We start from the raw sequence: 13,812 nt of genomic DNA on the forward strand, positions 1-13,812 counted from the left end.
TGGATCTGCTCGGATCCGGTCTTTGTTCGTCTTTGTTCGTGTGTCTTCAGGTTGGATCCTTTCGATCTAAAATTATCTTCATCGGCGGCGGTTGTTGTTCTGGGGCTTTGGTCCTATGGGACCTTAGCACGACGACTTCCCGACTGTCCACTATAACAAGTTGTGTCTGGCTCCGGCGAGGGAGGGGCGATGACGGCGGCGCGCCTTCGGCTCGCTTTAGTGCTTGTAGTTGTCGCTAGGTGGTCTATGAATCTGGATGTAATTTTTATTATTTCTGGTGTTCGTTGTACTGCCATGATTGAAGATGAATAGATCGATAGTTTTCCGCAAAAAATAAAAAAATTGTAGGTTTATTTATTAGCATACACATTGGGTTCATTCGTGGTCTATTCTACATCGACCGGGTTATGCTCAAGGTGATTAATAGAGTTTTCTTCAAACATGGATGGCATTAATCTGCGGATCAGCCCTCCACCTCTCCTTAGGCAATTAGTTCATTTTTTGTCATTTTACAGTTGTCTGTCATTTCGGTTATATGCATCTCAGTTATGCAGAGCTGGGGTATAAACTCGCATAATTGATCTGAAGTTATGAGTCAATAAAAGCACTCTTAGAAAGAAAAAATTTCTATAAATATGGGATACATATATATATATATATATATACACATTAATTTCAGGATATCAATGTATATTTAATAAATTAATTTGATGCATCTATGCTGGCAATGTCTACTGATGGTCAGATAGACCTAAAACATTTGACTTGTATACAACTTATACATTAGAAATGAGAAAGAGTTTTGCACACAAAAAAAAAGAGAGGATGTATCTAGGATACAAGAGCAATATGGGGAGTGCCCGGGTGTCCGGTCAGTGATCCTGCGTCTACCACATGGGGTTTGGCCCATCATGGACCATCTTTTTTCTTTCTTTTCTTTCTCTCTCTCCATCGCAGCAATCACACGCACGTAATCAAAAGTATAGGAGAAAAAAATAAGAACATGGTTGCGCGTACGGATAAATAAGGACTCAAAACGAAAAATGTTTAAACATTGATCGAGCGTGTTCATAGATGTTTGAGGGGCCAAATTTGCCCAGTCCGGCTGTAGATGCCCTAACACGCTAGCTGTAGCCAGGTGCCCTTACGCACAACCTACTTAAGGTAACCGGCCGGCCCCAGTGAGTAGCTTGGTGTAGAGAATGAGTGCTATTTCAGCCACTCTTGCCTCCATTCCTGCATATATAAAACCTAAGCAGCGCTTTGCTTTCTCCTTCTCTTAGGTACTAGGTACAACTAGTTAGACGAATATTAGAAGCTCTACCTTCCCCACATCAGATCAGCCCCCATACACTTCTTCTTCTTCTTCTTCTTCTTCTTCTCAGTCCGGTACTTCCCTTGTGTATCTATCACTGGTTCTGGTCGGTGTTTATATATCTACTTGCCTTCTTCATGGTGTTCTCTAACTTGATCTAGGTTTTCAGCCTGCTAGCTCTTAGATCTGAGAGGGATGGGGAGGGGGAAGATAGTGATCAGGAGGATCGACAACTCGACGAACAGGCAGGTGACCTTCTCGAAGCGGCGGGGCGGGCTGCTGAAGAAGGCCAAGGAGCTCTCCATCCTCTGCGATGCGGAGGTCGGCCTCGTCGTCTTCTCCAGCACCGGCAGGCTCCATGAGTTCTCCAGCACCAAGTAATTAATTCGTTTCACATAATATATGTCTCATGTGCTATGCGGATCCTCTGATCGCTTTTGGTTAATTAGGTTATCTTCTGACCGTTTTCTGTACTAGCACCGCCTGCTTCCCATATTCTTGTCTCTCTTTCTTTTTTTCGAAAAATAACAGAAGAAATCCCTTGCTCTTCTCATTAGCTAGTTATTATGTCATATTACTAAGATGTGTATATAGATCAGTTGAGGGATATCTCTCTCTTTACCACTACAGTTATTTTTTTCAACGGATTTGCTTGAGTTGCAGTTGCAAAGAATTTTCTTAAAATCTAGTCGGTGTGTTCCAGCTATTGCTTCTATGGATGTGTGCATCGTATGATGCAGAGGCCGGGGTTATCCCCTTTTTGAAAGAAAAAACTATTGCTTCTTGATCCCCTTCTTCATCAGGTTTGATAGGGGGCACGGTCGCCGGAGATCCTTCAGATCTACGAGGTGGATCCCCCAGCGACGTGAGCTAAGACAGAGGCAAAGCCGAGATCCACGGCCTGGCGAGAGAGGTCATGGTCAACGAAGTCGAGATCCACGACCTTGCTAGAGAGATCGTGGGTTAGGGATTCATGATGGGGTCACCGACGCCGGAGATGCACTCATGCACCCTAGGCTTAAAGTGAAGGGATTTGGTACCATGGGATTTGTTTGGGACTTGTGAGATGGCGCAACAAGGGGGTATGACTAGTGGGCCGATATAGGATTGTGGGTCAACGAGAAGGAATGCGGCGGTGGATCTGAAGGTGACAAGTAGTGGACATGTGGGATGGTCGCGACGCTACCAAGATCGGAGCGTGGGTTTTTAGGGTAGAAACTAACTACTAACTCACGCGCACATCTCTAGGGAGAGAGGGAGAGAGAGAGAGAGAGAGAGAGAGTAAGGGGTACAAAGGTCATTGAATGACCAATATAAGAAGTGAGTCTAACTCACTTTGTTTTTTTAGGGAACTAACTCATTTTTGGTTAGTGGAGTGGATGTGAATTTGGATTCTTATTCTTTCGAAAACAAAAATCACTCTAGGGGCTTCCCCTACTGCATTCCTTTTACGAAAAAGAGATCCAATGGTAGGTAACAAGAACTTATTCGCAAGATTTTCTGAGGGTGCACAAGTTTTTTTAGTTCACCATCGGACTTATCATTGTTGATTTACAACTATCTTAATATATGTAAAAAATTGATATTTCTTCTAAACCTGGACTTGTTCATGATCCTTGGAAATTAGAGACATATTGGTCATGATATACTCTTGGTATAAAGGAACATTAATGATTATGAACTATCACTTCGTTCCTAAATATTTAAGTCTTTTTAGAGATTTCAATATGGATTACATCCGTATGTAATCCATATTGAAATCTCTAAAAAGACTTATATTTAGGAACGGAGGGAGTAGCAGTCATGCATGTACGTGCAATGCACATTTTATGAAAAAAATATTCCATATTTTTACATATACAAATGAGAGGAGAATTATATATCTTACTAAATATGTACTGACATGTGTAACCAACAGAAAGGGCCTAGCGGAGCACCACGTGCAATAGTACAGTCTAAGGGGAACTTAAAGAATGTGATGGAATTGAAATGCCAAGACGTAAAAGAGAATTATATGATCAATTTGGGCATGAGTAATTATATTCTGCAATGTTCCATATATTATTTATAGATGGCATGGGTTAATTGGATCATACGACACAGCTCGTCCCTTTTATGTTGGTATATAGACTAATCTATGGGAGATCAATACTCCCATCTCATGAAGTGAAAGAGAAAATCATGAATAACTCCAGTACGGCAGTTCAATGTAAGAAAAGTTCAATGGTTAAAATTGTGAACAGTCAACATGTTAACTGACATATGATTCTTGCTTGTTCTACGCATACACAGAGACCAAGCCCCAAGTTACCATTCTTCAACTTAGGAAGTACTCCCTCTGTTTGAACTAAAAGCACAACTCTCATTTTGGAGGGAGGGAATAAATCTTAGTATACCGTGCATTTGTAAACATGTGGGCGATAGTTTGTAACATTGTAGAGATAGTGCATATTTAGAAAATAAAGTTTTATCTAACAGTTTAAATGTCTTATTATTGTCCCCTCGAAGCTGCAAGTACAGAAAATGAAAGACTGACGGATGTATTTTATTTTGCCTGTTTGCATGTTACTATGTCAGCATGAAAGCTGTGATAGACCGGTATACCAAGGCAAAAGAGGAGCAGCCTGGCGTGAATGCAACTTCAGAGATTAAGGTATCCATGCATAGTACTCTCTCCGTTCTAAATACTTCCTCCGTTCGGAATTACTTGTCGCGAAAATGGATGTATCTAGACGTATTTTAGTTCTAGATACATCTATTGCGAGACAAGTAATTCCGAACGGAGGGAGTATAAGTCTGTGTGGAGATTCCACTATGGACCACATAAGGATGTATATAGATGCATTTAGAGTGTAGATTCACTTATTTTGCTGCATATGTGCCTATGTGGTCCATAGTGGAATCTCTACGAAGACTTATATTTAGGAACGGAGGGAGTAGTTAAAAGAAGATGACTACGATCAGAGAGTTGCTAACACATGTGCATGTGCCATTGGCTTGGCTGAGGGCACCTTCTAGGGCTTCTCGGGTTCATAGAAAATTAAAGTATAAATGATATAGAAATAGAAAGTTCTCCTTTAGCAGCACTATTCATCCGTTCGGTTCAAAAGATATGAAACAAAAGGAAAGGTAGAGGAAAATGTCCTTTCATCGCACTTTCAAAGGAAAAGTGCGTGAACTTTACAATCCGCTTGGACCTCCTCTTAGAATTTTTACGCATAAAGTATGAGAAGTGGCGTAATAACATTATAATTAAACTTTTCATGTGATTTGCCTGTGTGGACTCATGTGTTTTTCTTATTCTTATGAACCAAGCGTGCAACTTTACATAAATTTTATATTATTCCAGTCCTCTGTTTTGCACATTCATTTCTATCATATTCCTGTGTTACTTCCTACTTCTACGTTTTCAGCATCCCACAAACTGGTTTAATTTCTTCTCTAACTAAGATGGTGTTGTCTCGCCGGTACCGTGGTCAGTGGCGGAGACAGGGGGTTTGGCAAGAGCCAGGGCTCTCCCCATTATTCTAAGTTTGTGCATATATATGCTTGTTTTGTGTCTTTAGTCGCTTAGATTTCAAGAAAATACATGTTTGGCCTCTCTTACCAAAAATTTAAGTCATTTGGCCCTGGTTATCTTTGATTCCTACCTCTGCCACTGACTGTGGTGTCTTTCAGGCGTGCATGCATCACCATTCACCATGTGTCTTGTTTGAAGCAGTGAGGAGGCCGGAAAGACCCCTCACAAATTAGAACTGACTACTCTGATGCTAGCTTTGCTCATGTTTGTGTGTTTGGTTTGAGCTGAAATTTACTGGTTCGATCTCCGAGTCTTGGCAGATAAGATTTTGAGAACCTAAATACCTACCATAAAGTGCAGATCAGTTAGGAATCACATGACAAAATCTACGTATCCTTTAGAAGAAGTCCTATCTTGCTAACCATCTTGTTCCAATTCTTTTCTTTTTTCATTTTCTTTTTTCCTTAGTTAGTTTAGTTCCTTCAGTTTTTGTTAGAGATGTTTTGGTTCACCTTGTAAGGGCATATACAATAGTACAGACAATAGTTATACCAGATCACTTATAGACAAAAATGTAGATAGAATGTACAATTATTTGTCTGGGTATACTCAGTTTTAGCGATTGCCCTTTGTGGGTATAATAATACAAACAAATCCCTACAACAGCAAAACCACCATCCATGGTCTTGTATTTTTATTTTTCTATGTGGCAGTCAGTTGGCTGAGTTAATCTTTTTCTTTTCTTTCTTCTCAAATTTGCGTGATCTTAAAAAAAAACTACATTACCTCCTAATATTACCTTTGTCTTGTAGTAATTCATTGTCTAGGAACTTCAGAAATTAAGGTACGCTTGCATGGTAGTGGGGCAAATTATCAAATATTTCGGCTATGATCAGAGGATTCCTGACAGATATGCGTGTGACGTTGGTTTAACTGAGGGCAACTTCTAGGGTCAAGGTTGCTTAATTTCTAACTAAGATAGTCCTGTAGAAGCTAGGTGTATGCTCATTATACTTTGTATCATCTTGATGCTACATTTTGAGTTAATAAAAGTGCCCTTTATCGGAAAAAAACTAAGATGTTGTTTGGCTACCTATTGCCGATACTGCGACGTCTTTCAGGCGTGCAGGCATGATCATTCAAAATGTTATCTTGATTAAAGGAATGAGAAGGCTGCAAAGACCCTCACAAGTCAAAATAGACTACTCGACTCTAGCTTTGTGTCCACGTTTATGTGTTGGGTTGAGGATCCTAAATTTAGTGGGGTCAATACCGACAGATGAGTTCTGAGAACTCCTTAGACCTATCATAAATCATGAAGTGCAGATAAATTGGGAATCACGCAACAAAATCTAGTTTAGAACCATTAGAACTATTAGAACCTTCTTTTGCCTCTCTTTTTTCCCTTTAGAACCTTCTTTTGCCTCTTTCTCCCTTTAGAACCTTCTTTTGCCTTTTTTTTACCTTTCATTTTCTCTGTTTTCTGCTTAGTTAGTTTGGTTTTCGTTAGGGAGATTTTGGTTTGTAGTCTTTAAAGACATAATACAACACTATCACATACTTCTGATCATTTACAGACAATGAAATACTCCCTTCGTCCCATAATGTAAGACATTTTTTTGACACTACACTAGTGTCAAAAAGCGTCTTACATTATGGGACAGAAGGAGTAGATAACTTGTGCTACAATGGTTCTAGTTTTGGACATACCGTTTGCAGGTAGAAGTTACAGACAACATCAAGACAAGGGCAAAAACACCATCAGCAATTTGTCTATAAAATCGTAGAGAGTGTACATACAACTACAGAAAGACTATTGCTCTCTTTTCTTCTTTCCTAACTAGAAATTCTTACAGACGGCTGAGATAAGACTATCGGACATACCTAAGTTTGGCAAGCTCTCAATTTTTTCCTTCTAAATTGCACCTTGCTGATGAAGTCATGGACAGAAATATATACAAATTTATATTAGTACAAAAGTGCCAGGCAGCTTCAGAATAACATGCTTGTTACTCAAGACATGTCTGTCGGTAGTTGGTACTTGGGCATGTGCATGTAACTGCAATAACTAGAAGACTGACACTCCGTTGCGCCGTTGCGCCCTTCCTCCTGAAGCACACTTCAGCGGCTCGGCATCAAAGAACAGCCACCACCCCACCTCTTGTTCGAAAATAAAGTCAAAGTTGGGACCCTGGGAAGTGATATCACAACACAATAGCTGATTTACACGAGTAAAAGAGTAGATCTGCAAAAGTTGAGCACTGAAGCAGAGCCCAAACATGAGATATGTTGACTGTTAAGTAGATCTGCAAGCCTGGGACATACACAGCATTTGACGCAGCTGCTCCCGTTTAAGAGCTCCACTGATTCTGCTACACCCTGCTACTCTGTGAAGATCCTGTAGCACAGGTGGACAACCAAAATTAGCGAACAACACATACTGAACCTCAGAATCTGTCAAAGTATCTTACCTCCCATACCTGCTGCGCCGGCTTCCAAGTTCATAAATAGTAGCTGCCTAAGACTGAGAGGATATGACTTAAAATGAAAATTATGTTGTCTTTCTTCCAGAGGAATCATGCAAATACAGGATGAGGCCATGTTGATGTACAGTAAGGCTTGAACTAGTTGGGATTACTTAAATTAAATGGTTAGAAGAGAGGGTAAGGGCAAGGTGGAGGCTTATAGGTGTGCAGCCGCACCATCACATTAAAAATCCTCCATGTGCATAATATTTCTAAAACTGTTACAGCAGCAATTCTGCTTTCACCAAAATATTTGAATCCATACCCTGAGAGCACTGGCTGTACATAAATTTATATGTAATTTCACAGATGGGATGTGCCAACAAAGTGAGCAGTTCTTAATGTTTGGTCCATAACTCAATTCAGAGTGATATATCTATACGTGTTGCTACCTGCCAGTAGATGAAAACATAAGTATTCTACTGCCTTGCTTCTAACATGTGCATATGCAGTTGTCGAGTAATTATATTGCTTTAAATTAGCACAGTAAGCCAATCATTTCTAGATCAATTTTGTAGAACATGTTTTAAAGTTTAGGGAAACTAACAGAACTTTATGTTTTCAAAGTTTAGGGAAACTAACAGAACTTTATGTTTTTTCTGATAGCTTTGGCAAAGGGAGGCAGCAAGCTTGAGGCAGCAACTGCACGACTTGCAAGAAAGCCACAAGTATGGTGATCTTCTATTAATTCTGCAAAGAAAATAAATCACCAATTAATATAAGCGGAAGTAACTGCTACATACTGTAATTATCAAACGGCAAGATTGGGGTGGGGGGGGGGGGGGGGGGGGGGGAACACATTTACAGTAACCACTATGATGAAACGGAAATTGAAAGTGACTCCCATTTACACACAACAGGGTTTTACTAGCAATACTTAGAAGTATTTCAACTGTATTAATGAAATGCCATGAGAAACTATTTTGCATGATTATAGGCAACTGATGGGAGAGGAGCTTTCCAGCCTAGGTGTAAGAGATCTCCAGGGTTTAGAGAATCGGCTCGAAATGAGTTTACGCAGTATCAAAACAAGGAAGGTTATTACATGTGTTATCCATCATCTGTAATTTTGTGTTACTGTTTGCTTCAATCTAATAATGCAGCAAAAATCTATTAAACAGGACAACCTTCTGAGAAGTGAAATTGAAGAGTTACACAGGAAGGTTTGGCCTTACAATTAATGTCCTATTTATATTATTTCAAAGAACTCTGCATGCATAGAAGGTTTCTACTAACATTTTAACTTCTAAACAAACTCTGCAACAGGGAAGTCTAATCCACCAGGAAAACACGGAACTGTGTCGTAGATTAAACATCATGTCACAACAAAAAATGGAACTGAGCAGAAAGGTTTGGTGCACAATCCTTTGTCAAAAACTTTAGTCAAATGATGGCACGTTATCAGAAATAAGCTAAACTAATGACTTAATTTCAGCTTCAGAGCTGTGAATCGGGAGGTGCCACTGATGCAAATAAAAGCTCTAGCACTCCCTTCAGCTTTCGTATTGTACAAGACGCAAATATCCCTGCTAATCTTGAACTGAGCCAGGCACAACAAAACGAACAGGAGCACTCCGAAACAGGCGCTCCAGCACTGGGGTAAATATTCTCTTCTAGCATCCAAAATTGGATTATCCCAAGAAGTATACATACACCTAATCAAGGACATATGCTTTTGAATGTAGCAGACTTCAACTGTCCTAAGACGATCTAATACAATCTGGGCAACGTCGTGGTAATCAAAAATATCAAATCATGATTCAGAGCACTTGGAGTTGGATAATGTAGCAGGTTGTGCGCTATACTAGCCCATAAAGAAAAGTGCACAGACTACAGACAGGACAGATTATGCTGCCAGGGGCTATATTATATTGAAGTTGTGACATAATGGTTGTTGTAATGATACTAGTTGTAACATCATAATTTTTATGCTTATGCCCACATGACATTAAAGTAATTGTGTATCGATAGCTGTGTACAATCAGCATTAATTTTTCTAGTTCTTCTATGAAGTAATAATTAGGCTGGTTGATACTTCAAGTCGATGCTAGCAGATTTCAGTTCCCACATTCCACCTGGATCCTATAGTGCGGTCACGGAAAATTACAACGTTCTTCAATCTTCATTACTTGTGGAAGTACTCCCTCTGTAAACTAATATAAGACCGTTTAGATCACTAAAGAGGGAGTGCTTCACAAGTACAACAATGTCCAAAATTCAGAAAGCATGGATCTATGATGGAAACGTATAAAAACCATTGGTTACATGCAAGGGTGAAGGAGAGGCTCCACCAAGGTGAACTCTAGCACCACATACACCCCCAAACAAAAATTAGTCCAACGAGATTCTCGTTAACACTCAGTAATACATGCCGAAAATGGTCAGTCGTGGAACAATAGCTTGGTGTCACGATCAGACCCATTAAGGTTATACATATTGAGATGAAGAATTATACTACATTTCAGTGTCTTACTTGCGCCTTGTTTGCAAGTAATGCAGGTGTCCTACTTGCACCTTCCCCGCAAGTAATGCAGTTGCTGCCTCATGCTCGGTGCCGCCACATGCGTATCTGGTCAAGCGACAGACCATAAGCATTAGAATATTTCGTAGCCGATGTCAACTAATTGATAATTTGATATACAGCAGCAAAGTGAATTAAACGTGCACTGCGACTTTAAACAACTGACAACGGAAACGGGGAGATTGCTACTTCATACAAAGTGTAAATGAAGCCAGCATAGTGCTAAAACTAGTGCATCGTCAGAGTTGGGGATATTAGCTACTTATTGTTAAATGGCAGCAAAGGATATAGATAGCGCCCTGATGTGTACTACTCATGAAAAACACGGCTAAAAAATATGAACAAAAATATATCTGAAATTAACTTATGGCATGGAGATAATAGGCATTTACTGTGTCACAAAAATTCAGGTCCAAATTCTTTTTCACAACTTCACAAACAAACAATGAGGATTGAAAGTTCAGATCCAAATTCTTTTCACAAATTTATAAGGATTGAATATTATCCTGCTGTTAGTATTCAGAGATGCGTTTGTCCTTCTCCTTTTGGAATTCTGTTTCGAACTCAGACATATGAAAATATGTAGCACGGCGCATACATGTTTTTCTAATGCTGCATTTTTTTATAAATGAATAAAAACAAAAGAAATTCATGCACGTTGTGTGAATGCTGCTATTTATTTATTATGTTTTTTTCAGAAAGTTGGGTGGTCTAGTGCACTAGTACACCTGAAAGTGCTAGCGCACCGGAAATTTAGCTTTCCGAGAGTACAAAAATTGAACCATACCGCTCAAATTCCAGTGAAAAAACAATCCGCATTGCAGGCTTTCATCTAATCCCCTGCAATACATGAATCTAAATCTAAGCTACAAATGCCATTTAAATTAAACAGCCTGCAGCCAAATTCGTGGATTCCAAGCTCCAAGCTCAAACCCTACCGATGAATGAAACCTACTCGAACCGCCAGATCTAGCATCCCCACGCCACCGCAGCACAAGCAGCTCAAACACAAAACGTAGTAAGAGAACAAAAGCAGAAGCTGTACCTCGAGTCCTCCGCGAGCCCCAGCCACCATCCGGCCAGAACGGGGGTTGTTGGGTGCGTGCGTGCGAGCGCCGATGGTGGGTCTGGTGGCGCTCGACGGCCTTTTATAGCGGGGGAGCGGAAGTGTCTGGAAGGATCGGGGCCGATCCAGAAGCCCAAGTGGGGGATAGAAAAAAGGCGGGGAGGGGAATGACGACGCGGTGGAGAGAGAATTGGCCTTTCGGCGACGGCGAGAGGGGAGCCGGGAGAAGAGAGATTTGGATTTGGGGATTAGTTAATTGCGGGCCTCGGCGAGGCGACGGGGGTCAGTGGCCGCGCACGAGGCCACGTCGGCGCGCGCATTTTAAATGGAACAGGTGTCGGGGGCCGGAGCGCGGGTTGGCCAACGGGAAAGCCGCGCCCTCGCCTCGCCCAATGGGGCTCCGCCTTTCTATATGCTCTGCTGGCTCGGTTTGAATATTGGGGACGCGCCAGGGTGGGCCCCGGAGCTTCGAAACTTCGAGAAACTTGTACTACGATTACGATCTAGAATCATCCATTAGGGTGTCTTTAGGAGGAGTAAACTAGGATTAGATTACGCAGGACCACGATAATGGGAGGTGGATGATCGAACGAACTGGCCGAGGTGACCCGGAAGCTTTATGGCCGGCCCCGGGAACTTGGAAGCTTCGAGAAACATGTAAGTGGATTACGAATCGAAATCGTGGATTAAGATCCTCGATTAGATATAATGACCGGGGTAAAAGGCACACAAAAACCGCTTGTCTTTTTGCATGCATGACCACGGATTTGGTGTGACCAGCTTCATCTTACATAAGCCATGAAGTTAATCAAATGGGATAATCCCCGGTTGCCGCAAACTCCAGAATACCACTTCGACCATGAAATGAGGCAAACAAGCGGTTTTAGTCGGCCGTAAAACAAGCGGTTTTAGTCGGCAGTAAGCCAAAACCACCAACCCTGCAAGCCGGCAAACTACGTGCAGTCGCTCGCTGCGTCGGCGGCCTTTGAAATCAGCAATACCGCTTCCGGCCGCCGCATTGTACACAGTGCTCATCGCCACTGCATCAGCCAAAATGCAGACCTGCCGACAGAATTATCACGCTCGCCTTCGCTTTAGCTCTTGTCAAGACAGAGTTTTTCTGTTTGTTTGACAGAGTCGAGATGGTAGGAACAAAACTGAAGGAGGAAAATGTCTACTTTCTTCTTTTCTGTAGCTTTTTTTTTTGATAAAGTTCTTTTCTGTAGCTGGTGGCCCGTGATAACGACAACACGTCTTACTGCAACAAATGATGGTAACCGGCGGCGCCTGATATCCTTTGGCAGATACTTCTCCTTGCCGAACGCGTTGCAATCAAAAGATCTCATCTAGGGCGTCTGTCAAGATCATGCTTACAATCTCACGGCTTCTTGTTGGCCACTGAAAACGATGTGAAGCAAGATGAACATGAAGAAGTCTGGCCTTGTAGGCCCTACGTTGCATCAGCGTGCAGTGACTCCAGATTTTTCGAGGAGTGGCCCCGCGCAGCCCATATGTTTTCCCTTTTGGTAATGCGCAGCGTATACGTTGAATCAGATTCGAGTACGGAGGTGGTGGTGCAAGCTTCGAATGGGTGCGGCGAGTATTGTGCTTCAGGTGCAGGGATCACCGGCGACTGTTTATATGCTGTTACTCGTGACGTTTGATATGTCTACCTTTTTGAGTTTTTGAGAGAACAGGCACGTTTATATTCGTAAAATCAGCAAAATACGGCGAACGTGGCTTCTCACTCAAAATCCAGAGAGACAACCTACTCAAGGATGGGTTTTATTGACTAAAAATGAAGCATCCCGTACACCAACCCTGCTGTTCAAACTTGACATCAAGAAGGCTTTCGACTCAGTGCGATGGGACTTCCTTATGGACCTATTGAGACACCTCGGGTTCTCGACCAGATTTCAAGATTGGATTTCTGCACTCCTCTTCACGGCCACCTCGAGGGTTTTGATCAATGGGGTGGTGGGCGACCCAATGAAGCACGGTTGTGGACTCCAGCAGGGAGACTCGCTATCCCCGCTCCTCTTCGTTCTGGCTATCGACCCCCTGCACCACCTTCTCAACAAGGCCACCTCACAAGGGCATCTCCACCCTATAGTTGGAAGAGCACCGACCATCAGGACGTCTTTATACGCAGACGATGCTGCCATCTTTGTCAGACCCACGAGAGAGGACGTCCAATTTCTTGCTTCCTCCTTAACCGCTTTCGGAGAAGTGACCGGTCTGGTTACTAACTATGCTAAAAGTATGGTGGCTCCCATTCGGTGTGAAAACATAAATCTGGATGACATTCTGCAAGCCTTCCCGGCGGTGCGCTCCGCTTTTCCGATGAGATACCTTGGTCTTCCGCTGTCAGTCAAGTCCCTAAAAAATATTCACTTTCAACCTCTCATTGACAAGGTCGCCAACAAGCTCCCTCCTTGGCAGGGAAGACGTGTTGCCAGTGTTGGGCGTGTGGTTCTCGTTAAAGCGGTCCTCACGGCCACGATTTATCACCTCACGCCTCTCGACATCCCCGTGGAGGTGCTAAACGCAATTGACAGCCTTCGGCGTGCATACCTTTGGGCTGGAACCGACAAAGTTTCGGGAGGGAAATGCAAGATTAATTGGGATCTCGTCTGCAAGCCTAAACAGTTTGGCGGACTAGGCATGCTCAATCTGGACAAATTGCTAAGGCCCTCCGTCTTCGATGGCTATGGTTTGAGTGGGTGGACAAAAGCAAGCCTTGGATAGGCATGGGATCTCCATGCACCGGAGACTATTGTATCTTTTTTGCTGCTGCTACAATGGTTAATGGGGGCAACGGGCGCACAGCCAGATTCTGGAACTCACCATGGTTAAACGACTTGT

General features: G+C 42.3%; 1 protein-coding gene and 1 long non-coding RNA gene across 4 annotated transcripts; one reads left to right on the forward strand and one right to left on the reverse strand.

Annotated features, from left to right (window-relative positions):
- Positions 1 to 1,216: 1,216 nt before the first annotated feature.
- Positions 1,217 to 9,330, forward strand: LOC109766093 (MADS-box transcription factor 57). Of its 3 annotated transcripts, none has more exons than XM_040392771.3 (9): positions 1,217 to 1,389; positions 1,477 to 1,692; positions 3,893 to 3,968; positions 7,967 to 8,028; positions 8,298 to 8,397; positions 8,482 to 8,523; positions 8,627 to 8,710; positions 8,796 to 8,959; positions 9,046 to 9,330. In XM_040392771.3, exons 2-9 carry the CDS (start codon positions 1,511 to 1,513, stop codon positions 9,062 to 9,064), a joined length of 729 nt encoding a protein of 242 aa, XP_040248705.1. In that variant the 5' UTR covers positions 1,217 to 1,389; positions 1,477 to 1,510; the 3' UTR covers positions 9,065 to 9,330. The 3 variants fall into 3 exon arrangements, with proteins under 3 accessions (XP_040248705.1, XP_040248704.1, XP_020180450.1); XM_040392770.3 differs by having other exon boundaries at positions 1,485 to 1,692; XM_020324861.4 differs by having other exon boundaries at positions 1,485 to 1,692; positions 9,049 to 9,330.
- On the reverse strand, positions 6,582 to 11,269 carry LOC109766094 (uncharacterized). Its single transcript, XR_012188007.1, has 4 exons — positions 10,927 to 11,269; positions 9,834 to 9,929; positions 7,161 to 8,050; positions 6,582 to 7,026 (listed from the first exon to the last, which is right to left on the reverse strand). It is a non-coding gene; the product is annotated as an uncharacterized lncRNA (long non-coding RNA).
- Positions 11,270 to 13,812: the final 2,543 nt, after the last annotated feature.

This window comes from Aegilops tauschii, chromosome 6 (genome assembly GCF_002575655.3).
Source record: "Aegilops tauschii subsp. strangulata cultivar AL8/78 chromosome 6, Aet v6.0, whole genome shotgun sequence".
Taxonomy (NCBI): domain Eukaryota; kingdom Viridiplantae; phylum Streptophyta; class Magnoliopsida; order Poales; family Poaceae; genus Aegilops; species Aegilops tauschii.

Excerpts from the sequence above, each read along its gene's own strand:
- LOC109766093 (XM_040392771.3), top strand. The coding sequence starts at position 1,511 with ATGGGGAGGGGGAAGATAGTGATCAGGAGGATCGACAACTCGACGAAC. Across the intron at positions 1,693-3,892 it reads CATGAGTTCTCCAGCACCAA|CATGAAAGCTGTGATAGACC; the intron begins GTAATTAATTCG and ends TTACTATGTCAG. Across the intron at positions 8,398-8,481 it reads GCAGTATCAAAACAAGGAAG|GACAACCTTCTGAGAAGTGA; the intron begins GTTATTACATGT and ends TCTATTAAACAG.